Source organism: Barbus barbus, assembly GCF_936440315.1.
Source record: "Barbus barbus genome assembly, chromosome: 36".
In the NCBI taxonomy this organism is placed as follows: Eukaryota; Metazoa; Chordata; class Actinopteri; order Cypriniformes; family Cyprinidae; genus Barbus; species Barbus barbus.
The window spans coordinates 20,922,096-20,949,000 of NC_136714.1; the positions used below are offsets into that span (position 1 = coordinate 20,922,096).

General features: G+C 39.7%; 1 protein-coding gene across 1 annotated transcript in view; it reads left to right on the forward strand.

The window, feature by feature from the left end:
- LOC306855503 (uncharacterized protein) overlaps positions 1-26,905 on the forward strand; it is a gene marked incomplete at its 5' end in the record, with an annotated part of 71,833 nt that overhangs the window by 43,453 nt on the left and 1,475 nt on the right. Inside the window, 52 exons of the mRNA XM_079394260.1 lie at positions 144-188; positions 331-384; positions 513-557; positions 727-780; positions 860-904; positions 980-1,033; positions 1,226-1,270; positions 1,801-1,854; positions 2,045-2,089; positions 2,170-2,223; positions 2,351-2,458; positions 2,542-2,595; positions 2,694-2,747; positions 2,879-2,923; positions 3,010-3,063; positions 3,555-3,599; positions 4,116-4,169; positions 5,613-5,666; positions 5,772-5,825; positions 5,939-5,992; positions 6,340-6,393; positions 6,574-6,618; positions 6,750-6,794; positions 6,889-6,996; positions 7,062-7,115; positions 7,199-7,252; positions 7,467-7,520; positions 7,628-7,735; positions 7,850-7,903; positions 7,978-8,085; positions 8,980-9,033; positions 9,122-9,175; positions 9,258-9,311; positions 9,437-9,490; positions 9,641-9,748; positions 9,853-9,906; positions 10,040-10,093; positions 10,220-10,273; positions 10,456-10,509; positions 10,731-10,784; positions 10,915-10,968; positions 11,123-11,176; positions 11,270-11,323; positions 11,409-11,462; positions 11,704-11,757; positions 14,219-14,236; positions 14,386-14,439; positions 14,512-14,574; positions 16,929-17,094; positions 23,867-23,976; positions 24,064-24,144; positions 24,682-24,864. Coding sequence (XP_079250386.1) covers positions 144-188; positions 331-384; positions 513-557; positions 727-780; positions 860-904; positions 980-1,033; positions 1,226-1,270; positions 1,801-1,854; positions 2,045-2,089; positions 2,170-2,223; positions 2,351-2,458; positions 2,542-2,595; positions 2,694-2,747; positions 2,879-2,923; positions 3,010-3,063; positions 3,555-3,599; positions 4,116-4,169; positions 5,613-5,666; positions 5,772-5,825; positions 5,939-5,992; positions 6,340-6,393; positions 6,574-6,618; positions 6,750-6,794; positions 6,889-6,996; positions 7,062-7,115; positions 7,199-7,252; positions 7,467-7,520; positions 7,628-7,735; positions 7,850-7,903; positions 7,978-8,085; positions 8,980-9,033; positions 9,122-9,175; positions 9,258-9,311; positions 9,437-9,490; positions 9,641-9,748; positions 9,853-9,906; positions 10,040-10,093; positions 10,220-10,273; positions 10,456-10,509; positions 10,731-10,784; positions 10,915-10,968; positions 11,123-11,176; positions 11,270-11,323; positions 11,409-11,462; positions 11,704-11,757; positions 14,219-14,236; positions 14,386-14,439; positions 14,512-14,574; positions 16,929-17,094; positions 23,867-23,976; positions 24,064-24,144; positions 24,682-24,864 — 3,294 coding nt within the window. The remainder of the gene's footprint in view (positions 1-143; positions 189-330; positions 385-512; positions 558-726; positions 781-859; positions 905-979; positions 1,034-1,225; positions 1,271-1,800; positions 1,855-2,044; positions 2,090-2,169; positions 2,224-2,350; positions 2,459-2,541; positions 2,596-2,693; positions 2,748-2,878; positions 2,924-3,009; positions 3,064-3,554; positions 3,600-4,115; positions 4,170-5,612; positions 5,667-5,771; positions 5,826-5,938; positions 5,993-6,339; positions 6,394-6,573; positions 6,619-6,749; positions 6,795-6,888; positions 6,997-7,061; positions 7,116-7,198; positions 7,253-7,466; positions 7,521-7,627; positions 7,736-7,849; positions 7,904-7,977; positions 8,086-8,979; positions 9,034-9,121; positions 9,176-9,257; positions 9,312-9,436; positions 9,491-9,640; positions 9,749-9,852; positions 9,907-10,039; positions 10,094-10,219; positions 10,274-10,455; positions 10,510-10,730; positions 10,785-10,914; positions 10,969-11,122; positions 11,177-11,269; positions 11,324-11,408; positions 11,463-11,703; positions 11,758-14,218; positions 14,237-14,385; positions 14,440-14,511; positions 14,575-16,928; positions 17,095-23,866; positions 23,977-24,063; positions 24,145-24,681; positions 24,865-26,905) is intronic.

The following is a 26,905-nucleotide window of genomic DNA, read 5'->3' on the forward strand; positions in this document are numbered from 1 at the left end:
ACTACTGTGTTAAATAGGCACTTTTTAAAAAAAAAAATATCTTATTATCCATTTCTATAATCAACAGTTGCATAATGCTAAGGAAACTGTCTGATAATTGTAAGCGTTTATGAAAATATATAACCTGCGGTTCACATTTTCAGGGTTCAAAAGGAGCACCTGGCTCACCTGGTCCTGTCGGCCCTTCTGTAAGTTACCTAACTATGATTGAAGCAACATTCATAGAAACTGTGAATGAACAGAATAAAAAAAATACTTATTAAATATATATATATGAACCTAATATTCCTTTTCAGCATCTTGCCTTATTGTATTTTAATTCTTCTTCAGGGTCCACAAGGCATGAGAGGGTTGGAGGGCCCTGAAGGTCATCCAGGGCCAGATGTAAGTGAATACAAAATAACTATAGTGCAATAAATGCTCAATATTTGTTTATCAAATGCACAGATCTACATAGTTGCATGTTAATTTTGGCATCAAGTTGTAGTATCTATTAATGTTATTGTTTACAGGGGGATGATGGGATGGAGGGACCAGCAGGCCTTCCAGGTCCACCAGTAAGTAATACAGAACATCATAAATGGATATGATTCTTTCTAATATGCTCATCTGAAACCAATTGTGCTGGTTAATATTTTTATTGAAAACAAATCATACCCCAAATTTTGAATGGTAGTACATGATTTGTGCATTAAATTAGGTCTCAGCTCATTTAAATATTTGCAGGGAGCTCCTGGTTGGACAGGTGTGGTTGGTGCCCAGGGGCCTAATGGGTCTCGTGTAAGTGTTTAGCTGTTTCCTCATACATTTCCACTCAGTTTGTCTGTTACATTCTAACAATTTCTGTTTTATTTTCTAGGGGGAGCCTGGGCCTCCAGGGGCTGTTGGTCTTCTGGGGCCACAAGTATGTTATTTCTTATTTGTGACAGTTTAAAGTTACTGATAAATGACCTCTACATAACCTGCATGTCATTATTAGGGTCCCCAGGGATTAGAGGGACAGATCGGGCCTCCAGGACCAAGGAGTCTGCAGGTGAGTGTTTGTTCTGCTATAATGAATCTAACTGATTAAAGAGATAGTCAGGGATTGGATAACTGGATGTTATGTTATTTCACATAGATATCTGCATACTAATATGTGCATACTAAAAAGACCATGACAGACTCCAACAATTTACTACTTGATCATAATCTATATTATTGCATTCACATGCTTTTCTACTAGGGGCTGTCAGGCCGGGAAGGTTTACCTGGTCCCAAAGGAGAACCTGTAAGTACTCTTTTCTCACAGAGTGAATTACTGTACCTTTCTTTAAATTGCTTTGATCTTCTTACTCATTAAAGATTAAGACTTCATGCTGTTTAATGCTCTATCACAAGATGTTTAATATGAACACATACTCTAATGTTCAGAAGTTTGCGGTCAGATTTTCTAAAGTCTCTTATGTGCTCACCAAAGCTGCATATATTTGATCAAAATACAGTATAAACAGTATGAAATATTTTTACTGCTTTCTATTTTTTAATGTCAAAGTTTAATTTTTAGCAGCACAACTGTTTTCAGTCTTCAACTGTGTAATGTTTTTGTGAAAACCATTTTACATTTTTACTTCAGTATTCTTTGATGTATAATGTTTATGTTAAAATATATATATTTAAGGGGGAAAAACTATTTTTTTTATAACACTTTTAATGCATTTTAATTTAATGCATCCTTGCTGAATAAAATTTGGTAATTAAAAAATAATAATGACTGACTTTTGAATGATAATGTACCTTCTTATCCCTGCTCATTTACAGGGCCCTGCCGGGCCAGTGGGACTCAGAGGGGAACCAGGATTTGAAGGATTAATGGTAAAAGCCTAATTCAGTCTGATGAGCTTTTTATTTATTTATTTTTTGGTAACTAGAAAGCTCAACTGTAGTTCATGCCACAGTCTTTTTTTTTTTTGATAACTGTCTTTCAAATTTAACCTGTATGTAATTTCCTATTTCTCACATGTTCTGGTGAATTAGTTTGCTTTTTTTCTTCATTTTTCATTAGGGTGTATTAGGAATACAAGGTCCAAAAGGTTTTACTGGTATCAAAGTAAGCTAATGCTCTCTATTTTTACCTGTCTTGACTACGGAGTTTTTATTTTGGCACTAATGGCTTTACTATCTTTTAAGGGAAACAGAGGACCCGATGGAGACCAGGGAGACAATGGACCTAAAGGAAACAAAGTAAACATTTAACTATGAATTGGTTTAGAGTATATATAGTGTCTACATTTTCCCCCAAGTTGACACAATATGTTGCTATCCTCATGTTAAGAGATGTCACTTGTTGAAAATTGTATTTTCCACCCAGGGTGCTAGAGGAGCCCCAGGGATACAGGGCATTCAAGGTGAGCAGGGACCAACAGGTTTTCCTGGTTTCCCAGGAGTCAGAGGTCTGCCAGGACCACAAGGGATCCAGGTATGAGTTACATTAATATTGTTTCACTAATATATTAAAATTCTGAAACATATATAATAAAACACCTCAATATCATCACACAGGGAGAGGATGGAGAAGCTGGTCTGCATGGCAAAGTGGGAAAGGAGGGTCCAAAGGTCAGAGTTGCTCTGTATTACATGCATTAAGGTTTTCAGTGTCTTAAATTGAGAGTAATATTCTCCAATGTGAAATGTCTATCTTTATTTTACTGAAGGGTAGCAAAGGTCTTGAGGGCCTCCCTGGAAAGCCTGGTCCTAGAGGACTAAAGGTAATACACTTTATGGTATACTGTCATATAATATGGTTCTAAGCTTTAAGGTATTATAAATAGATCTTTTCATGTAGTTGAACTGTGTGATATTGATTTTAATAAAGTCTCAATACATGTTTTATTTTCAGGGTCGAACAGGACAGAGGGGTCACACTGGCATGCCCGGACTTCCTGTAAGTGTTCATACACAAAAGCTGAGACTAGTGTCAATCTTTGTGTCGAATGTTGATGATGTCAGTGTTGATGGTGTTTATTGTAGGGTTTACCTGGCCCACCTGGACCTGTTGGAGCTGAAGGAAAGCCTGGTACACAGGTTCCCATTCTATATTCTAATAACACGAACTGTAACTGAAAAAATATATATCATGGATGCATTTCTACATCAATTAAATATAAATATATAGCAATAATAAACTGTGTGAAAACATTAAGAAACATTATATTATGGCTTCTAATTCTAGATTTATTTATTCTGACACATATGGGTTCAGATGATATTTAAAATAATGTTTGTTTGAAGAAATTAAGTTACATATGATTTAACTACAATAATAGTAGTACAATAGAGTACTATAATAAATACAAATTATATTTAATGGTACAAACAATATATAAAAGTTTTTTTTGTTTTTTTATTATTATATAAAAAGTGTGTGGGATATTACTACAATTACTATAAACAGCTCAGTAAAGACTCTAGTAGAGATAAACAGGTACGTCAACGATTATTTTAACCAACACGTGTGACATGTTGAGACTGTAGAAAGTTCAAATTGATTCTCATTGTTCTTTCTTGTGCTCCAGGGACTGCAAGGCCTTGTGGGTAATGCAGGAAGTAAAGGACTAATGGTGGGTTCAGCACTCTTAAACGAATAGCCCACCTTCCAATTGTTTAAAAGTCTATATTGTTTTTATGAAGTTGTTAATGTAGTCTTTAGCTACTAGGCTGAAACCGTTTATTTAGCTATCACTGCTAAGCTTTCATATTGAGCACCTCAGACTTTATTTACCATTAATGAGCCATTTTTGGCAGTGAAAGGAGCTCTATAACGCAGATTGTTGTCATGAATCCAACAGACTGAGCTCCCGGTGCAGAGCAAATAAAAAAACGATGATCACATTTTATAGGGGATGGGCTATGCCTTTTATGAATCTCAAAGAGGTTATACAAACAAAGACAGCCTTTCCAGGAATTTAGTGGGAATCAGTGTTTAGCACAGCTTGTCACAGTTTAATTTGCACCCTACCAGCCATAAATGACTCTAGTCAAATGCAATAGGCGAGAAGAGTAATGGTCAGTGGTGGCAGCAGAAAACACATGAACACACATGCTTTTAAGGTCTCGGTTGGTTTCTCAAACCTCAGGGATTGCAAGGTATTTCTGGAGAACGAGGTCAGGATGGACCCCCAGGATCTATGGTGAGTTTTCTTCTCTTTTCGTGTGTTTAACACATTTTTAGAATCACTTCAAAGTGTGTTAGTCGGCTGTGCCTGAAGCTGAATATCTTATTCGTAAGCACAAGAATGATGACAAAATATTAGTATATTTGAAAATTCATTCCTGCTTGCTAGGAGGACAACCTCCTGACCCTCGAGCCGAAATTACTTATCGGATTTGCCAATTTTATTACCTACAGTACCTGCATTTAGAAAACAAAAATAAATTGAATCCATATTATTATTTTTCATCCTATTGAATTCGCTACACTGTGCTTCCAAACAGGGCATAAGCTGTTAAATTTTCATCATTTATTCTTGGCACATCAGCTTTTCAGTATCCGGCTGAAAATTATTGTTCTTGAGTTGAGGGTGTTGAAGTTATATGTCTGTGTTCTTTATTTTTATTTATTTAATTTTTTTTGCTTTGCATTTCTATGAACATAATGCAGATGATTACTCTTCTTTTCTCACACAACAATGGAGCCCATGCAAATTGAGATCAAAGCTTATTTAGGTCTTTGAATCAGTCATTGTTTGTGTAACTTGTCTTGTAAGTATGCTTTGTAGTCTGTCTTACAAACTTGAATCCTATAAAGCAACTAGTGTTGTGTCTTAGCTGATTAACTCAATGCTTATCTCTTGACCCCATGCTATGGTATGCAGTCATACAAGGTACGACAAAGGATATCAAGTGGTATCAAGATTCAGTTTTATGACATGGTTTTATGTTCCATTGTTGCTTTTATTATATATCGAAAGTACTTTTTGTAATTTTTTAAAAAGAAATTAATACTTTTATTTAGTAAGGACACATTAAACTGATCAAAAGTGACAGTAATGGCTTTTACATTTACACAAATATCTATTTCAAATAAGTGATGTTCTTTTGAACTTTATATTCATCAAAGAAGCCTGAAGAAAAGGTCAGTTTCCACAAAAAATATTAAGCAGCAAAAGACCAAAGAAATGGAGTAATGCCGGAAGAATATTCAGTTTTGTCACTGCAGGAATAAATGACAAATTACAAATGTATTCAAATAGAAAACAGTCATTTTAAATTATTATTAATAATTTATGGTTGTCAATAATATTTCTCAGTATTATTGTTTTCACTGTATTTTGATCAAATGAATGCAGCCTTTACGTCATATTAACATTCAGTTGCATGCAGAGGATTAATTTTGCCTAGTCAATGAGCATTTTATCAAAACAAAATCATCAGTTTTCAAATTACAAACAGACCACTATGCAGTCGATAGATAGATAGATAGATAGATAGATAGATAGATAGATAGATAGATAGATAGATAGATAGATAGATAGATAGATAGATAGATAGATAGATAGATAGATAGATAGATAGATAGATAGATAGATAGATAGATAGATAGTTAATGCTCTAAAAATGTTTTTTATTGACAGGGTCCACCTGGACGGGAGGGGCCTATGGGCAGCCCTGGGCCACTAGGAGAGAGGGTATGTTTATGATTTTTTTTTTTAAACATTTTTTAGCTCTCATATAAATTGTAACCATGCTGCTGATTTTCAGGATGTTTTGGCATTTGTGGTTATTTCTCTCAGGGTTTTCCTGGAAAGATGGGAGCACTGGGACCGCAGGGCCCTGTTGGCATGTATGTAAGTGACCCCTCTACAGGGCTCTTATAGAGAGAGAGGGAGCGGGATGAGGAGAATAATGTTTAAAGTTGATGTTTTGACATAGCAAGCTTACTCTCTTGTATTCTCTTAAGGGTTTTCCAGGAAACGTGGGTATGAGAGGAAGACTGGGCCACAGTGGAGACAGAGTAAAGACAAATTATACTTAACTATCCCATATTAACAGCAATATGTCTTTAATAAATTATGCTGTTGTGCATTTGTAAAGTTATAATGTCGAAGCTCATCTACAGATAAAGGCTCCATTCTAATCTTTTGTGAGCTGCCTTGCAGTCTTTCTAAGCAACTCCCTAACCAGAATGGAACCTCATAAATGACTATTATGGGGATTCCCTTATCCATTAATTATCCATCCTATTAGGATGATGAAAATCTAACAATCTAGACAGCTCACTTGGGTTTAGAGTAGAGCTACACTGTTTTTAGCCTTTATAATAGTAACTTTACGTAAAAGAGGACATTTGTTTTTTTAAAGGGAGAGCCAGGACTAAGAGGGCTTCCTGGAACAACTGCGAAGCCTGGACCACCAGTAAGTGTGTGAGGGATCAAGTATAAACATTGAGATCCTAAATAAAGCAGATAATTTCTTATTTTAAATTTTGGTCTTTTTTTTTATTCAGTGGATAAATGTAGTTTGGTTTCCACTGCTGCAACTGTCATTTGCATGCTGTGATGACTAATATTCCCAAACTTTGTGTGCGTTATTTAGGGTCCCCCTGGTCCAGCAGGAGAAAAGGGACCACCAGGACCCCAGGTATATACAGTACCACTTCTCCAAGAAAATATAAGATCTTAACCTTATTAGTTCAGTGGAGTTAGGGTGCTGAAATATATAGTGCTTAATTTTTTTCCTTCAATTGTAAACCATGGGTTACATCTCTGCAGGGCCGTCAAGGAGATCCCGGGCATCGGGGAACAGATGGGCCATGTGTGAGCACACAATCAACCCTTTCATTTACATTATATCTGTATTTGTCTGATAATTTTTAAACACTTATTTGTTCTAAATGATTGTCTAATATAGGGTCCTCCAGGACTTCAGGGGGTTAGTGGGGTCATTGGAAAACCAGGACCCCATGGAAATAAAGGACCCCCAGGGGACCCTGGGCCAAACGGTCCCCCTGGTATTCCAGTAAGTAATAATTTTCCCTACTATACATGAAGAACATCAAGTTAAAATTGCATATCTTTCTTAAGGGTCCACAGGGGGCAAATGGACTACCAGGTATAGATGGGGAGAAAGGAGAAAAGGTGATTGAAGTGATTTATGAGATTTAGAGAATCACAAATTGTGCTTCCTTATGAAATCACTGAAAATTTCTATAATTGCCTAGGGAAGGATGGGCCCTCCTGGTGATGTCGGGCCTCTCGGACTGGAAGGGCCACAGGTTAGATTGGCATGAAGCTGCGTAACTATTTGGTCTTTGTTCAGAGACCATATTTGTCTTTGTTACAGGCCATACATTACAGAGATTTTACCATGGTTATGTAGTATTTTAATTAATAATAAAGAGGATAAAATCACTGTGATATACAGCATCGTTGTAGCTTCAAGAAACTGGTGGCAACAGAGATGTGATGAAAGCTCTCTGACCTCTGCAGGGTCCATCTGGTCCGACAGGTTTGGAGGGGCCTCCTGGAACAAAAGGTGATAAGGTATGGAGAAATAATTATAAAATTATATTTCATTGACACAGTAACATTTATAAAAGGCTTTTTTGGACTTTAACATTTTTTTTTATTATAATTCAATATTCTGGCAGGGGGACAGAGGTCCCTTTGGAAAGCCTGGTCTTCAAGGACCAAAAGGAGACATTGGCCCTCCAGGTGCTGAGGGTCCAATGGGTCCACCAGGCCCAGCAGGCAATGAGGTGTAGAGATCAATTTCTTAATGTTGGCACAACTGTGCAATTTAACCCTAAAGTCAAATACAATCAGTCTCACTGTCTCTGCAAGAGTAATATTGGTGTTTTCTCCTGTTGAAGGGTGATGCTGGTCCAGTTGGCGTTGCTGGTGAACTTGGCCCTAAAGGAGAGAAGGTCATTTATCTTTATAGTTAGTGTCATTTCACAAGGGAAAATACTGTTGTACTATATTTCATTGTTTTCCTCAGGGTGATATTGGCCCACGAGGATTTGCTGGTTTAGAGGGGCCATGGGGAGACGTGGGGGAGCAGGGAGAGAGGGGGTTCAAGGGAGACAAGGGCCAAAACGGACTTCAGGTAAGTACAAATTAGCATTTCACATTATGTTTACACAACATTATTAACCTGACATATTTTTTTACCATTTGATATACTACAAATCAAAGGTTTGAAATAAATTTTTACTTACTTTTCTTATTCAGTAAGGATGCGTTACGTTTATCAAAAGTGACAGTAAAGACATGTTACAAAAGTTTTTATTTTAAATAAATGCTATTTATCAATGAATCCTGGTAAAATGTTCTACGCAGGGGTAGGCAACATCGGTCCTAGAGTGCCACTGTCCTGTAGAGTTTAGCTCCAACCCTAATCAAACACACCTGAACAAGCTAATCAAGGTCTTCAGAATTATTAGGGCTACAGGCAGGTGAGGTTTTTTTTCTCAGGGTTGGAGCTAAACTCTGCAGGACATCGGCACTCCAGGACCAACGCTGCCTACCCCTGTACTACGGTTTCCACAAAAAATATAAAGCAGCACAACTGTTTTCAACACTGATGTTGATTTCTTGATTTCTGAACAATCATGTGATCATTCAGCATTGCCTTTGCAGGAATAAATTAATTTTTTTAATATTTTAAAATAGAAAATACTAATGCTGAAAATTCAGCTTTGCTATGACAGGAATAAATTACATTTTTTAATATTTTTAAATAGAAAACATTCATTGAAGTCATTTCAGATTGTAGTAATATTTCAGAATATTACTGTTTTGCTGTATATTTGATCAAATAAATGCAGCCTTGGTGAGCAAGAAACTTAAGAGCAAAAGAGAAAAATCTTACCAACCCGAATTTTTCAATGGTAGTGTAGGTATTTTTCCAAATTTAAACAAAATACATGGTATCTTGTCAGTGCTTGTTTGTGTCAGTTTGTTTGTAATTGTGTGTGAACGTTGGCTGTTTTTATGTTAGGGTGAGTCAGGCCTCATGGGTGGTGTTGGACCTCCTGGCCTAAAAGGTGTAGAGGTGAGTGCTGAGAATGAATGACCCCTATATTCATATGATATGGCCACATAGTTGACATTACTAATAAACAGTTTCTGTTTTCTTTAAGGGTGGACCAGGCCATCCAGGATTGGTGGGGCCAGATGGACCTCCAGGAAGCAAGGTAGCATGTTTGATTGTTCACTTAGAGCATCTTTGGATTATTTTATTTATTTTTATGGTCTAAAATTAGGCTTCTCTTTTAGGGGGAGGTTGGGCCGAATGGTTTACTTGGTGAGCCAGGAGATGCTGGACCTGAGGTTCTGATCAACTTGAAAACATATTATTGTATATGTGCATAACATGCAACATCTTTTTTACATTGGATTGAAATTCTTTGGATGTCAAAAGAATTGCTGATTTATTACTTATATCTGTTCTTCAGGGAATTGCAGGTCCCAAAGGCGTGCGAGGTGACGCAGGAAAAGCCGGGACACAGGTAAAGATAATTTATTTGCATTTATATTCCTCCCCCAGATAATCTGTCCTTAATAGTTTATTCTTATGGGATCTCTTGAGGAAACTGGGAAATATCAAATTAATTTTTATCTTAAGAGTAACTCATTAATTTTCACATCTTGGTCTACAGGGAGGTGTTGGCTCAGTAGGTCCCCAAGGTCTTTTGGGCCGTAAAGGTCTCCCAGGGCCTGAAGGGGAGAAAGGAGACTCAGGAGATAAAGGAGAACCAGGGGTGGAGGTGAGTTTGTAATGAACTCCACTAAGATGGAAACTCATGATTTCTTCGTTAAATTGCCTGTGAATCCACTACATGTTCAAAATGAAGCCATTTCTTCCCTTTAGGGGCCAGACGGCCTTCAAGGCATTCAAGGACCACCGGGACTGCCTGGTTTGGAGGTACAGACCATAAAAAACCCCAGAATATTGCATTCGTTTAACAAGATGGTGTGGCGTTTTTGGCTTGGCTGTTTATATAAATACAGTACATGTGATTGATTAACCCAATTATATCAATTCGAAACTCTGTTAGGGTCCAGAAGGTGAGGCAGGGGTACGTGGCTCACCAGGTCTGCCAGGAGCTCAGGTCAGTGCCCAGTGAGATTAAATATTTACAGCAAGAGACAACAAATAGATTTACTTTATCTTAATTCTGCCTTTGTTTTAACTCTGCTGAATCATCAAGGCCCTTAACAAGTTTTGTTTTTTGCAGGGCCGCATGGGTAACCCAGGACCTGAAGGAAGAGAAGGCATGAAAGGAGAGAAGGTATGGTCACAATGTTCTTTGCTTTGTCTTAATCCCTGTCTGCTTTCTAAAATAATATTTCTTCCTCTTTGCCTTTGTCCTTGCTGTCAGATATGATAACTGTGTTTGAGAATACAGATTTACCAGGACGCTTATCTGCAATTTCATTTTAAATTTGAATTTGCTTCTTGATGCATTTTTAGGGAGATCAAGACAAGGATGGAGGACCTGGAAAAATAGGTCACATTGGACGGCGGGTAAGATACGATATGCCCTTTAGTACCCTCTTAGACTATTAAATGATTCCAAATCTCTAAATTAAAGCCAAAGAAGTTTAGCAACATTATTGTGTCATTACGTACTTAGATATTTTAGACTCTGATGTCATGTATGTAATAATGCAGGGCAAACGTTTGGGAGATGGTGGTGATTATGATTGATAAACTGATTTGTTTTTGTTGGTGCTTGACATCTAAAGGGTAAAAGAGGCAAGGCAGGTTTGAGGGGGACCAGAGGACCAAGAGGAGAAAAGGTCAGAGTTCAGAGATGATATCAACAATGATAACATGGCATTTAAAGAAATTATGAGTTTAATTCTTGAATTTCATGGCTTAAGTATTAAGTATTATGGATTTCCTTCTTGGCTTCTCCTTGTCCTATAGGGAGAGAGGGGGGATGTAGGAGATAAAGGACTTCCTGGATGGGGAGGAAGCATGGTAAGCTTGATACGCTTGGTCAGAACAATCAATATCAATGTTATCACGTGTTTTTAATTGAATAACATTGTGGGAATTAATAAAATGGGAAACCATTTATACAGTTCAAAATCATAATCATGTATTGGCTAAAACTTTTTTCTATGCTTGACAGGGAATCCAAGGACTGAAAGGAGACCCTGGGGAGCAAGGTGTCAAAGGAGCAGAGGTGCTTTTAAAGTTTTACTCAGACAGGATTCTTTTAATGCAGATACCTTAGAAATGCATGATTACTATTGATACTTTAACTTGTCCATAACAGGGTGAGAAAGGAGATCAGGGACCACTTGGTCCACCAGGGAAAGATGGCTTGAAGGTATAATGTATATCAAGCACATTCAATGAATCTGCAGTGCAGCCTATTCAGCTCTCTTATAAGAGTATTTATTTGTTCTTTTTAGGGGAGTATGGGGCCTATTGGTCCTCCTGGACCCCCAGGACCAAAGGGTGATCAGGTAAAGTCACAATATTTCATTTAACGTGTATTCTCTTGCTTTTTGCCTTCAGTATCGATATTGTAAGACAATGCTTATTATAATAATTATAATAAATATAAAATATAAAAATCAATTTTTATGTATTGCAGCACTGTCACTGTTGATGAATCCTCACGACTAAGCTTCTTTTTCTTCATTTGCTTTGATTAAAAGCATCTTCTGAATTATTAAATATAAAATGTGTGTGCTTTTCCTTAAGGGGAATATTGGTCCTGCTGGGCCTAGAGGGCCACCTGGAATACCTGGACTACCGGTGAATGTCTTTTTTTTATGTTTCAGCGTTTAAACTAATAGCAAGCTGTGCCTAATAAACTCAAGTTCAAGTTCCGTTTATTTCTAAAGCACATTTACTAACGGCCGCCAGCCGACCAAAGTGCTGTACAATAATTACAATATAGATACACAAGAAAGAAACACAATCAATAATCACTTAGAAACAATAAAAACAGGATAAATTACATGTTAAAAGCCGAGACAAACAGGTGAGTTTTGAGAGCAGATTTAAACTCAGATAAAGTGGAAGCCATTTTAATTTGGGTCGGGAGATTATTCCAGAGAGTGGGGCCAGCCACTTCAAAGGCTCTATTTGCCTTTTTTTCAAGTGGGTTCTGTGAATCTGAAGGAGGAATTTGTTTCCCGATCTAAGTCCTCGCTTAGGAGTGTATGGGTGGAGTAAGTCCATCAGATAAGATGGTGCAAGATTATTTAAAGATTTGTAGACAAGTAATAGAATTTTATATTAAATTCTATACTGAACAGGTAACCAATTCAGAGATCTCAGAAGGGGTGTAACATGATCAAATTGTTTACATCCCTTCAGGAATCTAGCTGCTGCATTTTGAACAACTTGTAAACGGGAAATTTGAGTCTTTGAAACACCATAATATAGAGAGTTGCAGTAATCCAGCCGAGATGTAATAAAGGCATGGATAGCAACCTCTAAAGAGGCGTTAGAAAGAAAGGTTTTAATTTGAGAGAGATTAAAGATAAAAAAGATTTAAAAAACTAGAGCCTACTACAGAGCTAATTTGTCTGTCAAATTTCAAGCCGTTGTCGATTTCCACACCCAGATTTCGCACTTGGGATGAAATAGCAAAATTTAAGAACTCAAGATTAGGTATATTTTGTGTTTCAGAGGGGCCAAAACAATAACTTCCAATTTATCTGAATTTAGAAAAAGGAAATTTTTTGAGAGCCATGATTTTACGTCATCCAGACACGCTGATAAACTATTAAGAACATGCTTTTTTTCCGTGGTCAAAGGCAGATAGATTTGCATATCATCAGCGTAACAATGGAAAGAAACGCTGTGTTTCCTAAAGATGGACCCCAAGGGAAGTAGATAGAGAGAAAAGAGAGTAGGTGCAAGAACAGACCCCTGAGGTACACCACAGGTTAGCTTGCGTAAAGAGGAAGTGAAATTTCCTATTTTAACTGAGAAAGTTCTATTTGTTAGGAAAGATTTGAACCAATTTAAAACCGCCCCTCCCAGACCCACATAAGACTCCAAGCGAGAGATGAGAATTGCATGATCAACAGTGTCGAAGGCTGAAGACAGGTCCAGCATAACTAAAATGACAGAATCACCAGAATCAGTAGCCATTAAAATATCATTAAGAACTCTTACAAGGGCAGTTTCAGTACTATGCAGTGATTTAAAGCCTGATTGAAAAGTCTCATAGATGTGATTATTAGTTAAAAACGACTGGAGTTGTAAAGAGACAATTTTTTCCATCACCTTAGAGATGAAAGGTAGAACAGAAACAGGCCGAAAATTTGCTAAAATAGAAACATCCAGTGAGGGTTTCTTTAGCACAGGGGTGACTGTGGCCATTTTTAAACTATCAGGGATGAACCCTGATTGCAGACATTTATTGAGTAGAGATACAAGCCCTGATCCTACAATATCAGTTATTTGCTTCAAGTAGCGAGGGTGTATAATATCATGGGGGCTTGGGAAGGGTTTTAGTTTTGTGATTACTTCCTTTAAAGATTGCAGGGAGATAGAATTAAAAGTGGTCCAAGAGGCCGATGGACTCATTAACATCATCATTTCATCATTGGTCACTTGTATTTGAGCTCTCAGATTAGTAATTTTGTCCCCAAAATGATTCAAGAAATCTTCACATAATGCACTGGTAGGATTTTGGAAAGTCTGTACAGAAGGATTTAGTACCGAATTTATAACAGAAAAAAGAACTCTAGGAGTTTGATGATGTTTCTCGATCAAATTAGAAAAATAGAGAGACTTGGCTTTCTTAACAGCTCTCTGGTATAACGATAAACAGTTTTTGAATATATTGAATATATTATTATAATATATTATTTTTTCTGCTTTCCTACATGATTGTCTCAGTGAACGAATATCTTGATCTATCCAAGGCTCTGATTTACACTTCGGCTTTAGAGACCTATAAAGTGCAATAGCATTTAATATCTCCAACCATGCAGTGTTTAAAGATTCAAAACTGTAGCCCAATTTGCATGAAACATCTGCTGCAGATGTATTTACATGTGCTCTGTCCTTTCAAGATATGAAAGCATTATAATTAATTCATTATTATATATAAGTATTATAATTAATTCATTTTTAATGACAAAAGCAAGGACAGTGAAGTGCTTTATCGCAACCACAGCCTGTTTTGTTTTTTTTCTTCGAAAGAGCATGAAGATCATTTATAATTTCTTTCTCTTTTATCTCTTATACCTTGCAGGGCTTGTTTGGAGACAAGGTATGAAAGTGAATTTCCAAAGTTTTCTTTATTTAGGTTAAAAGGAAATGTTGCATATTCATCAAAATAAAAATACATACAATTATTTTATATTCAAGTTAACAAATTAAGATTAGTTATTAAATATCGCTTTATCACTTTAATCCTAGGGACTTAAGGGATTTCAGGGGCCTACTGGACCCCCTGGAAGGAGGGGCTTGCCAGTAAGTTGACACCTTTTTTGTAACAATATGAGAACTAATTTGTTTATTTATAAATTTACTTTCTTATTTTAGGGTCCACCGGGGCCACCAGGGCCTGCTGGTGTTTCTGTGAACCTGACCCTGACCCAGATCAAGGCAAGTTGTTTAAAATCTTAGTGACGATTTTACTCTGATTTGCTGTGCTGATCATTTAATAGCAAACATCATGTGATTATGATCAAAATTCACACACTAGCAAATGTCACATAGTTCACTGTTTGGGATAAAAGTGCACAAAATTAGAATATTCAGACAGTTGGAAATATCAAATCAAATCAAATCAAATCACTTTTATTGTCACATCACCACAGCACATGTGCCTTCGTGAGTGAAATTCTTGAGAGCGTGCTCCAGACAGTGCAGAAACAATTTACATATAGACATTACCATACATGCGTACAGACTTATACAGATGACAATGTGTAATATACACATACATATACTCAGTACACACAGTGTACTATTAGACAGACATACAGTTACCGATACACATTATACACAGTATGTAGTACACATTCTACGTTATATACACACAGTAATATGCGAAGATGCAGCAGATTATATATAAACCGGATGTGCAAATGTCATGGATGTGCATTGGATGGTATCCAGTGCTGGCAAAAAGATTGTTGTATTTGTGCAGTAGTGTACTGGTAGTCCAGTTTGAACTGTATGGAATTAAAGTGCAGTGCGTGGTATATTGTAAAGTGGGAGTATGCTGTAGGGTGTATTAGTTTTGACTGTTCATTAGCCTGATAGCCTGAGGAAAAAAGCTATCCCTCAGTCGGCTAGTGCGGGATCGGATGCTGCGGAGACGTCTTCCTGAGGGCAGCAGAGAGAGCAGTCTGTGGGACGGGTGGCTGGAGTCACTGATGATCCTCCGGGCTTTCTTTATACACCGCCTGGTGTAGATGTCCTGGAGGGAGGGAAGCTCACCTCCAACAATGTGACGGGCAGTTCGCACGACCCTTTGCAGAGCTTTGCGGTTGCCAGCAGTGCTGTTTCCAAACCAGGCGGTGATGCAGCCTGTCAGGATGCTCTCCACAGTGCAGGTGTAGAATGATCTGAGGATGCTGGGGCTCATTCCAAACTTCCTCAGCCGTCTCAGGAAGAAGAGGCGTTGGTGTGTCTTCTTCAGCACTGCATCTGTGTGAGCGGACCATGTGAGATCCTCAGTGATGTGAACACCGAGGAATTTGAAGCTGTTTACTCGCTCCACAGGTGTCATGTCGATGGTGATGGGTGTGTGTTCTCTGCTCTGTCTCCTGAAATCCACCACCAGCTCCTTGGTCTTATCGATGTTGAGTGAGAGGTGGTTCTCTTGACACCATTTAGTCAGGGTTCTCACCTCCTCTCTGTAGGCCGTCTCATCGTTGTCAGTGATCAGGCCTATCACCGTTGTGTCGTCAGCAAATTTGACGATGACATTGGAGCTGTGTGTTGCTGTACAGTCATGTGTGTACAGGGAGTACAGGAGTGGGCTGAGGACGCAGCCCTGAGGAGCACCAGTGTTGAGGGTCAGCGGGGATGAAGTGTTGTTGCCCATTCTGACCACCTGACATCTGCCTGTCAGGAAGTCCAGGATCCAGCTGCACAGAGATCCGTTTAGTCCCAGAGTCTGGAGCTTCTCAACCAGTGTGGCAGGCACTATGGTATTGAATGCTGAGCTGTAGTCCACAAACAGCATTCTCACATAGGTGTTCTTATTTTCCAGGTGGGAGAGAGCAGTGTGCAGGGTGAAGGCAATAGCATCGTCTGTGGAACGGTTTCTGCGATATGTAAATTGTAGGGGATCCAGTGAGTCAGGCAGCACAGAGCAGATGTAGTCTCTGATGAGTTTCTCAAAGCACTTGCTGAAGATGGGTGTCAGAGCAATCGGCCTCCAGTCATTCAAGCATGTGATTTTATTTTTCTTTGGTATGGGCACAATGGTGGATTTTTTGAAGCATGCGGTAACCACAGACAGAGAGAGGGAAAGGTTAAAAATGTCTGTGAAAACCCCGGCCAGTTGGAATGTTACTGTGCATTTTCCATTATGTAGCAAACAAGTTGCATTCTGAACAATGGAAAAATAACTGAAATTAGACCATTCATACTGAGTAGTCTTAACTAACTCCACCTAGGTATGTGGATTTGTAAAAATCTGATTTTCTTTTTGTGCATTTGTGTGTACATAAAATAATTTTTTTGTGTTATCAAGCTTCATTTTACTTTTTTTCTGTCTTTGTTCGTACTCTTTTTATATTCCTGATTTAGACTTTTATCAAAATGAAGAATATAATTTGCATTTTGTGCATTGATATCATGGCAAAACTAAAATATGTGCTATTCATCTTCAGCAAACTGTAGTGGCAGAACATCACACAATCTAACTCTTTTTCTTGGGCCTTCACTAAAATGCAGATCACAAAAAAGCAAATCAATTTGTCATTCTTTTTCTTCTCCAACAGGACCTGATGTACAGTTCAGACAAGCCCAATTACCCTCTGATTCAGACACTGATGGACTCTCTGTACCATGACCTTCGGCTGCTGGTGGACCCTCCGGACGGTAGCAAGCAGCACCCAGCCTCTACCTGTCTGGAGCTGTGGCTGTGCCATCCCAACTACACCAGCGGTCAGAGCCCTAGCTTTCATCTTTTCCACCTTTCAAAGACATTTCTTTTTGTTGTTCCTCTTTGTCTTTGAGGAATCTTTGCATTAGTCTAGAGGCCAAAGTACAATTCATAGTAATGTGAATAAGAATTAATGTTAAAAAGGGTAAATAATTTAATTTAGAAGTTCATGTAATACTTAAAAGGTTAAAAGCATACTAGAATTCATGTGTTCATAGGATTTGGTACATATTGGTAAAATAGTGTACTGCCTCTTTAAGAACAGGCAAAACTCCGGCTACGTTACGTTGTTTCCTTTTATGTGATTCAGATCTTGAGAGCTGTGGAAGCGAACGGTTTTCTTACCTGCTAACTGCTAACTTTTAGCTATTTCTATTAAGAATCTTTTATTTCATTAGCAACTAGAATAAGTGTATTAATCAGCTCACATTCTCTTTTGTAAATCAGAAACCAAGGAATAAAACCGGAAATCTTCATCTTTTATTTCAACAACGTTTCTGAAGTGAATTTATTGAACTGTGTTGCTGGTCTGACAATGGACACTGCAAATGGGACTAGCTGTTTGGAATAATGTTAGATGGTTATTAGTGTAAGCCATTGCATTTCTCAAGATCGCAAACCTCTACATTAGTAAGAAAACCTGCTTGACTTTGGACAACGAGCCTTTGGAGAGATTTGCGCAGAGTGGAACATGAATGAAGGTTCAAGGAGGGACTGATTTTCTCAACTAGCTTGATCATGCGCTGTGCTTGTGGCTGGTGAGTGCTAAGTGGATTGTTAAAAGTCTCAACGAGTTTGTCGTTTCTGCTGCGTGACTGCTGCAAGTGGAACCTGTAAAAAAAAAAAACGGACTGACTATAAAAGCAATCATGACGGAGACAGGAACAGAAGCCACGGTAAGCCTAACTGAGGAAAAGCGAGTGGTTAAACCAACACTTAAAGCATTGGAATATAATCTGCAAACGAAAATAAGATCCAGAAGAGCCATACTAGGACAACTTACTGAGAAAAAGAACGAATTGCATGCTTTAATGGATGATGATGCAAATTTGGAAATCATAGCAAAGGAATTGTTGGCCAAGTATGAAACACTGATAAAGAAATTCAGTAAAATAAATGCTGACGTTGAAGACATATTCTGCCAGATTGATGTAGAGAATTTGAACACAGATCAAAGGGATTGGTTTGAGCCAAGAAATAACGAGCACAGAGAATTTGTGCAAGAAGTGAATGCATGGATACAGAATGCTATACTACGCAGAGAAGAGGCTGACAAGGTTAGTGAGCAGATACATCCTGAAGATAGTGTGTCAGTCACATCCAGTAAGACTAGAAAATCTAAGTCTGTTTCTGCTACTTCTGCAACATCGTCAGCCCGTGCTGAGCGCTTAAAGGTTGAATTGGAGAGAGCTGCTCTGTTAGCCAAGTCAGCTACATTGAGAAAAAGACAGACTTTAGAGGAGCATGAACTACAGCTCAAGGTTGAAAAAGAACAGTTGGAGCTGCAAGCAGGGCTCGCTGCAACTGATGCACGATTAGCTGTGTTAAGAAAATATGAAAGTTCAGATGTGTCAAGTAGAACCAAGGGCAGTAGGGTGGAAATATTGATGTCTGCGCAAAAAAAACGTGATGTCAGCCACAGTAAGAAAAGTGTAGCTAGCAGTGAAACTTGGCATAGCTACACTAGTGGAAGAGGCGCAAATGCGATACGAGCTCCTGTCACTTCAGATAATCACACAGATAATCTGGTTACTGTCATGCAACGGCAAAACGACATCACTGAAAGCCTAATAAAGCAACAAAGGCTATCTACATTGCCATCACCGAACATTCCAGTTTTCAAGGGAGATCCATTAGAATATCGTCTCTTCATGAGAGCCTTTGAGCACCGCATAGAAAGCAAGACTGAAAACAGCAAGGATCTGCTTTACTATCTAGAACAGCACACAAATGGGCAGTCTAATGACTTAGTGCGCAGCTGTTTTCATATGGATCCAGATCAGGGCTACCCTGAAGCCAAGAGACTGCTAAAGGAACGATTTGGTGATAAATATAAGATATCCATGGCATACCTTGACAAGGCTTTAAACTGGCCTGCCATTAAAGCAGATGACACCAAAGCACTTGAAGCATACGCCCTCTTTATGACAAACTGCAATAATGCAATGTCAGATCTGGAGTACTTAGAAGAGATGGAAAACGCTGCTAACATGCGAACGATCATCTCAAAGCTCCCATACAGGCTGAGAGAGAGATTTAGGAGTGTCGCCATAGACATTCAGAAAAAGCAAGATCGGCGGACAAAGTTCAAGGACGTAGTGTCATTTATCAACACACAGGCTGAAATGGCAGCACACCCTGTGTTTGGTGAAATCTCAGGACAAACTAAGCGCCAGACTGAAAGGTCAAGTTGAAAGAAAAACATCACAACACTAGCCATTGAAGTAAAAGAACAGAAAGCTGAGAAAGGTGCTGCTGGTGCCGGAAACAAGAAAGCTCAGGAGAAGGGAACAAACATGGACAAAGCCTTCATGAAACCTTGTATCTTCTGTCAGGGAGATCATACCATGGAACAGTGCAAGAAACTCCAAAGAAAGCTGCACAAAGAAAAGCTTGAATTCCTTAAGAGCAAAGGACTTTGTTTCAGTTGTCTTATAGGAGGACACATGAGTAATGCCTGTGAACAAAAGAAGAGCTGTCAGATATGTTCAGCGACACACCCTACGCTCTTACACATAAAACGGAAGTTTAAGGACTTAACAAAGGAAGAGGCTTCACAGGAGGAGCTAAAAGAGGAGTCTCCAAGGGAAGAGCAAACCGTTGTCAGTGGATTCGTGGATGCAGGAGAAGCATGCTCTCAGACTGGGGTCGGGGGTACAGGTAGTGTCCTCGCCATCGTGCCTGTGAGAGTAAAAGCAAAGAAAGGCAACAAGGTGCTGACTTGTTATGCATTCATGGATCCAGGGAGTAACGCCTCCTTCTGCACTAACAAGCTAGCGAACGACCTTCACCTGCAAGGAAAAAATGTAAACATCCTACTCACTACTATGGGAGACCAAAGGACAGTCTCATGGAGGTACACTTGTTTGGAGCCACCTCCTCACCAAGCTGCGCGAGTTATGCGTTGAGAAGGTGTGCCGAGGACAACAAGAACATGTTTGGTGCAACAGTAGTGGATACAGTATTAAATAATTTTTATGTAGACGATTGTTTGAGATCAGTTGCCACTGAACAAGAAGCAGTCAGACTACTCCAAGACTTGAAGGCCATCTGTCAAACAGGAGGTTTTAGACTGACAAAATGGACGACCAACAATCGAAATGTGTTGTTAAACATTCCACTTGAGGACAGGGCAACAGAAGTCAGAGATCTTGATCTTGACCAGGATTCACTTGCCATCAAGAGAGCTTTGGGAGTACAGTGGTGTATCCGGTCAGATCAGTTCAAGTTCCACGTGCACATAGAGCAGAAGCCTCTTACCAGGAGAGGAATTCTGTCTACGATGAGTTCAGTCTACGACCCACTGGGAATGTTGTCGCCAGTCATACTACCTGCTAGAACCATCCTGCAAGAATTGTGTAGACTAAGAACAGGCTGGGATGACACTGTGCCAGAACATTTCGCACAACAATGGACAGAGTGGACTGAAGAACTTAAACAGCTCACTGACTTTGGAGTGGATCGGTGCTTTAAGCCACCTGAGTTTGGGAAAACAGTGCAAGCTCGGCTGCATCACTTTAGTGACGCGTGCGAAACAGGCTACGGTACTGTTACTTACTTAGTCCAGAAGAACAGTAGCAACCAAATATTCTGCTCATTTGTCTTGGGAAAGGCAAGGGTTGCCCCTCTCAAACCACCAACTATCCCGCGGATGGAGCTGACGGCGGCTGCCTTAGCTGTAAAGATTGATGTCATGCTGAAGAAAGAACTACAGTTGCCACTGTCAGATTCCAGGTTTTGGACGGACAGTACTGCCGTACTCAAGTACTTAGCAAATGAGAACATCAGATTTAAGACATTTGTGGCGAACAGGATTGCCATAATCTTGCAAGCATCAAAAGTGCAGCAATGGAGCTACGTCAACACTCAGTTGAATCCTGCTGATTGCGCCTCCAGGGGACAAAAGGTGAGTGTCTTCATGAAGAACGAGGTTTGGATTGCAGGACCTGTCTTCCTCAGTAAACCTGAAATGGAATGGCCAGACAAGCACGATCACCTAGAAGAGCTCACGGCTGAAGATCCTGAGGTCAAGAAAGGCATACTTGTCAATGCTATAACAGCAGAAGAAAGCGCTGATGCAATGCAACAACTAATTCGATACTATTCTTCATGGATACACCTCAAGAAGGCTGTGGCGTGGCTCACACGACTCAAGGGAACCCTGGTAAACCTGTCAAGGAAGAGAAAGGAGATAAATGGATTGTACAGCGATCAACAACGGGTCAACAGGGAGATGTTGAGCTACAAAAAGAGTCTCAAACAGACTTACCTGACCGTGGACAATCTGCGACAAGCTGAGACGGATATCATCAGTTATTGTCAGCAAAGTAGGTTCCAGGAAGAGATATCTGCTCTTCGGAGAAAGGACTCCATCAAGAAGAGTAGTCGAATCTTCAGACTGAATCCACAACTTGAAGAGGGAATCCTTCGTGTTGGAGGGAGGCTCAGTCGAGCATCCATGCCAGCCGAAGCCAAGCACCCGATGATCCTGCCTAAGAACCATCATGTGGCTGATCTGATTCTCCAGGATTCACATGAGCGGCTGGGACACAGTGGACGTAATCATGTCTTATCTCATGTACGTCAAAAGTACTGGATTATTGATGCTCCCTCGTCAATCAGAAGAATGCTGTCATGGTGTACTATCTGTCGAAGACAACATGGTGCATCAGGCACACAAATGATGGCGGACTTACCAAGAAACAGAGTTGTATCAGACGAGCCACCCTTCACCAGAACTGGAGTGGATTTATTTGGGCCATTCAACATTAAACGTGGAAGATCATCTGTAAAAAGATACGGGGTGATATTTACCTGCCTTGCATGTCGTGCGGTCCACATAGAAATGGCAACATCATTGGAAACAGACTCCTTTATTCAAGCTCTGCGTCGCTTCATTGCAAGAAGAGGTCAGGTAAAGGAGATGAGATCTGATAATGGGACCAACTTTGTTGGAGCTGATCATGAGCTCAAAAAGGCAATAAAAGAGTGGAATACTTCACAAATCGAAAACAGCTTGCTGCAACGCGACATCAGATGGTTATTCAATCCACCATCCGGATCCCACCATGGAGGGGTGTGGGAGAGAATCATCCGCTCCATCAGGAAAATCATGGGTGCTACACTGAGAGAACAAAACTTGGATGAGGAAGGTCTTCAGACGTTCTTCTGTGAATGTGAAGCCATTCTGAATAGTAGGCCTATTACCACGCCTTCCAATGATATTAATGACCTGGAAGCTCTTACCCCACAGCACTTACTCCTGCTCAAGACTAACCCCAACTTACCACCAGGACTCTTCCATAAGGATGATACTTATGCACGTAAAAGATGGAGGCAAGTCCAGTATATGAGCGATCTATTCTGGAAGCGCTGGACCAAGGAATATCTGCCTCAACTCCAGAAGAGACAGAAATGGAACAATCCATCACGGAACTTCATCACGGGAGATGTAGTCTTGATTGTCGACGAATCAGCCCCCAGGGGATCATGGCTGATGGGAAGAATCGTTAAGACTATGGAGGACGAGCATAGAATGGTCCGAAAGGTTCGAGTCAAGACAAAGACGAATGAACTCGAGAGGCCGATAACTAAACTCTGCTTACTTCAGGAAGCAGTATGAGAAGGACTGTTACCGAGTTTTACTCAAAAGAAAGACATTTAAAATTGTAATTGCTTCTAGAATAGAAGGCAATTAGGGGCCGGGTATGTAGAGGCCAAAGTACAATTCATAGTAATGTGAATAAGAATTAATGTTAAAAAGGGTAAATAATTTAATTTAGAAGTTCATGTAATACTTAAAAGGTTAAAAGCATACTAGAATTCATGTGTTCATAGGATTTGGTACATATTGGTAAAATAGTGTACTGCCTCTTTAAGAACAGGCAAAACTCCGGCTATGTTACGTTGTTTCCTTTTATGTGATTCAGATCTTGAGAGCTGTGGAAGCGAACGGTTTTCTTACCTGCTAACTGCTAACTTTTAGCTATTTCTATTAAGAATCTTTTATTTCATTAGCAACTAGAATAAGTGTATTAATCAGCTCACATTCTCTTTTGTAAATCAGAAACCAAGGAATAAAACCGGAAATCTTCATCTTTTATTTCAACAAAGTTTCAGAAGTGAATTTATTGAACTGTGTTGCTGGTCTGACAATGGACACTGCAAATGGGACTAGCTGTTTGGAATAATGTTAGATGGTTATTAGTGTAAGCCATTGCATTTCTCAAGATCGCAAACCTCTACAATTAGAGTTGCCTTTTTTTTCTCTAAAACACATACCGCATACGTTTTCTCTAAAACACGCTCAGTTACATTGACCCTATTTTCACATGGTATTCTGATCTAGTTCAAGCGATAAAAACTAAAATGGATAGCACTAAGGTGTTAATGAGATCCAATTTTTTTGTACTTCTGAAGGTTAGTTAATGCTAGACTAAAATACTTGTGTGTGTGTGTGTGTGTGTGTGTGTGCATGCGCACTATTAAATATATTTGAACTGCTTGTTTTGGATAAAATAATCTGTTAAATAACTACTTTTGTAACTTTTGCAGGATTCTACTACATTGACCCAAACCAAGGCAGTCCTTTAGATGCTCTTTTGGCCTACTGTAACTTCTCAGAGTCAGGAGCAGAGACCTGCCTTCACCCCAGAGATGCACACGTAATATCCTACTTAAAATCTTGCTACTGTGTCTATTTAATGTCAAAGAACATCAAAATCCTATTATCGCTCTTCCAATTTCCACAGCTTCCCTTAAGGACTTGGCTGAATGACTCAGGGAATAACAGCAAGTTCTACTGGTTCAGTTCACTGGAGGGAGGTTTTCAAGTAAGTACTACTATGGCTCTGTAGAAATTTTTACTTCTTGTTGGATCATTGTTTGTGCTATTGACAGGGGCTGACTGAAGGATAGTTGACCTAAAATAAACATTCACAGGACTTGTAGGCTTAGAGACTGGTGTATACAATTTAGAAGTTGATAATTTACTTTTATGATAATTTATGTTTTTTGGGCCTTAATTGTTACAGTCCCATTTACTATCTATTTTTGTTATATGGAAAATAAAGCCTGAAATTGGCCTAAAAATAGGCAGGTAGGTAGGTAGATAGATAAAATTATATGTTTTGAGTGAAACAAGGCTGACTGTGATGACAGAATTTTTAGGTTTTGCTGAACTGTCCCTTTTATGCTTTAACATCTTTAATTTATTGTCCAGGTTAATAGCCGCTAATAATGTTGCTCTTATTACCCATAAAATTCTTGCTCTTGATTGTTTTATGTTCAGTTTTAAGCCCTGTTGTTGTACACAGTAAACTGTGTCCTTCAATTTTACCATCAAAACCCATCTGTCTGTCTTTGGTCAGTTTGAGTATCCAGCCCTCAGCGTGGTTCAGCTGCGGTTTCTACGACTCCAGAGCAACAGAGCAGAACAGAGAGTGACGTACTCCTGTTACCCTGGACACCAACTGGGCCAGACACAGCGACAGGTCCAGTTCCTCACAGACTCCCTGAAGCAGAGCTATTTAGGAGAACTGCAGGATTGTGTGGTATGTGGATTCTAAAAGCACTAGTAATAAAATGTGTTAAGTTGTCTCAAGACGGCGCTGCTGATGACAGCCTCCGCAGTTGTTTTTATGTTTTTGTTAGTTTGTCCTGTCTTTAGTTATATCCCTGCAATCAGTTTCACCAGAGACAAATTGCTGGACATTCAGCAGTACACACCACCTGATATTTCACCGGTTTTTGAATATTCTGATGTTTTGCTGGACATTGTAGTTGGCGGAGCAGCGGCGCTGTTCAGACGCTTCAGCCGGCACGCTCGTGTAGCTCAGACAGCGTGGATCTCGAACAGCGCTACCTAGCATCCATCTGGTGAATCTCCCCAACAAAACGGACGAACTCCTTCTGAAAATACAAGAGCATGCACTCTTGTTGGGGCGCAGAGAAGCCAATCGTCTAAATAGGGCAGAATCCTCATGCCCTTGGACCAAAGAGGAGACAGGGCTGCACTCATGCATCTCGTAAAATCACATGGAGCCAGAGATAGCCCGAATGGCAGGACTCTGAACTGATAGACCTGACCCTGAAAGGTGAATCTTAGGAATTTCCTGTGGTGGAGAGCAATGGGAACATGGAAGTAAGCATCCCTTAATTCTACACTCACAAACCAGTCTCCTTTCATCACAGATCGAAAAACGTTGACTGTGCGCAACATCCGAAAGAGAAGATGCTTCAGGAACACATTGAGATCCAAAACTGGGCGAAAACCGCCATCCTTTTTTGGAACGAGGAAGTTGAATAAAAACCATCTCTTTGTTTGAGAAGGGGAACTTTCTCTATGGGGGGGCTGACGTGGCCCTCCCTGATGGTGGCGGGGAAAAGGGAGGCGTGACTGGGTCTCTTCAGCCACTCTATGTCGCTGTGGTATTTGAAGTTGCGGACCGCTGTAGTGACGCAATCACTGCTCCAAGCTTGAGTAGCGTGGGTGAGCAGGTGTCGATTGCATCCTAAAAGAGGGAGCCCGTGGGGCCTGAGTTAACTGTCGTGTGGCCTCTGATAACTTCATTCTCTTTTCCAATAGTTCAGAAATGTTGCGGCCAAAGAGATGTCCCGGTACAATTGGTAGTTCTTTCAATGTCTTCTTACAATCTTCAGCCTGAGCAAGCCATACCTGGCTTCTTGCTGTTAAAAGGGTCAGAAGCTGAATCCCTAAACATGACGGGCAGAGATTGTGTCCGTCATCGGGAAGAAGTGTGTTCGGGCACAGTTTACAACTCAGTGAAGAAACCGAGAAATGAGAGCTGTGATCCATGACTCTGTCAAACACTTCCTCGGTAGCACCGTAGGAACACAAACTGCGATAACGTGCACAAAAGAAAACAGGCGATAAAATCTTCGGATAGAACCGAAAGATTTATAAGTGAGAGAATCACACGTGGATTATCAAAGCTGCCTTCGGATAGCACCGCAGGGCGTACGAGAGCTTGAACGACGGTAATCAATGATAAATAGGTCAGCGGGGAACACTACCTATGTGAGGTCGAAACCAGCTACCGGATAGTACCGTGAAGCACAGGGTTTCGCCCAACACAATGATTTAATGCAAAAATGTGTACTCACGTAATGACGTAAAGCGCTGTCACAGCTTGGGAGGGCGAATCCTCGCGACTCACGTAAGCTGCACGGGACAACGCTAAACCAACGACCTATCATAAGCGAGAAAGCGAAAGAGGCTGGGCATCGAGCTGCTGTGGTTTATATTATTCCCTATTTATTTGTTCTATTTTTATTCTTTTATTATCTGTGTTTTTGTCCTGTCACTGTCATTCTGTTGCACTGTGGAAGCTTCTGTCACGAAAACAAATTCCTCGTATGTGTAAACATCCCTGGCAATAAAGCTCATTCTGATTCTGCTTCATTCTGATTTTATCACATTTTTGAAGGGGAATCGTTTGTATATGGTTCATTTATTGCTGTGGTGAACCAATTTATTTTGATATGCACTACTGTTCAAAAGCTTGGGGTCGGCTGAAAGAAGTCTCTTTTGGTCACCAGTGCTGCACTTATTTGATCAAAAATGCAGTTAAA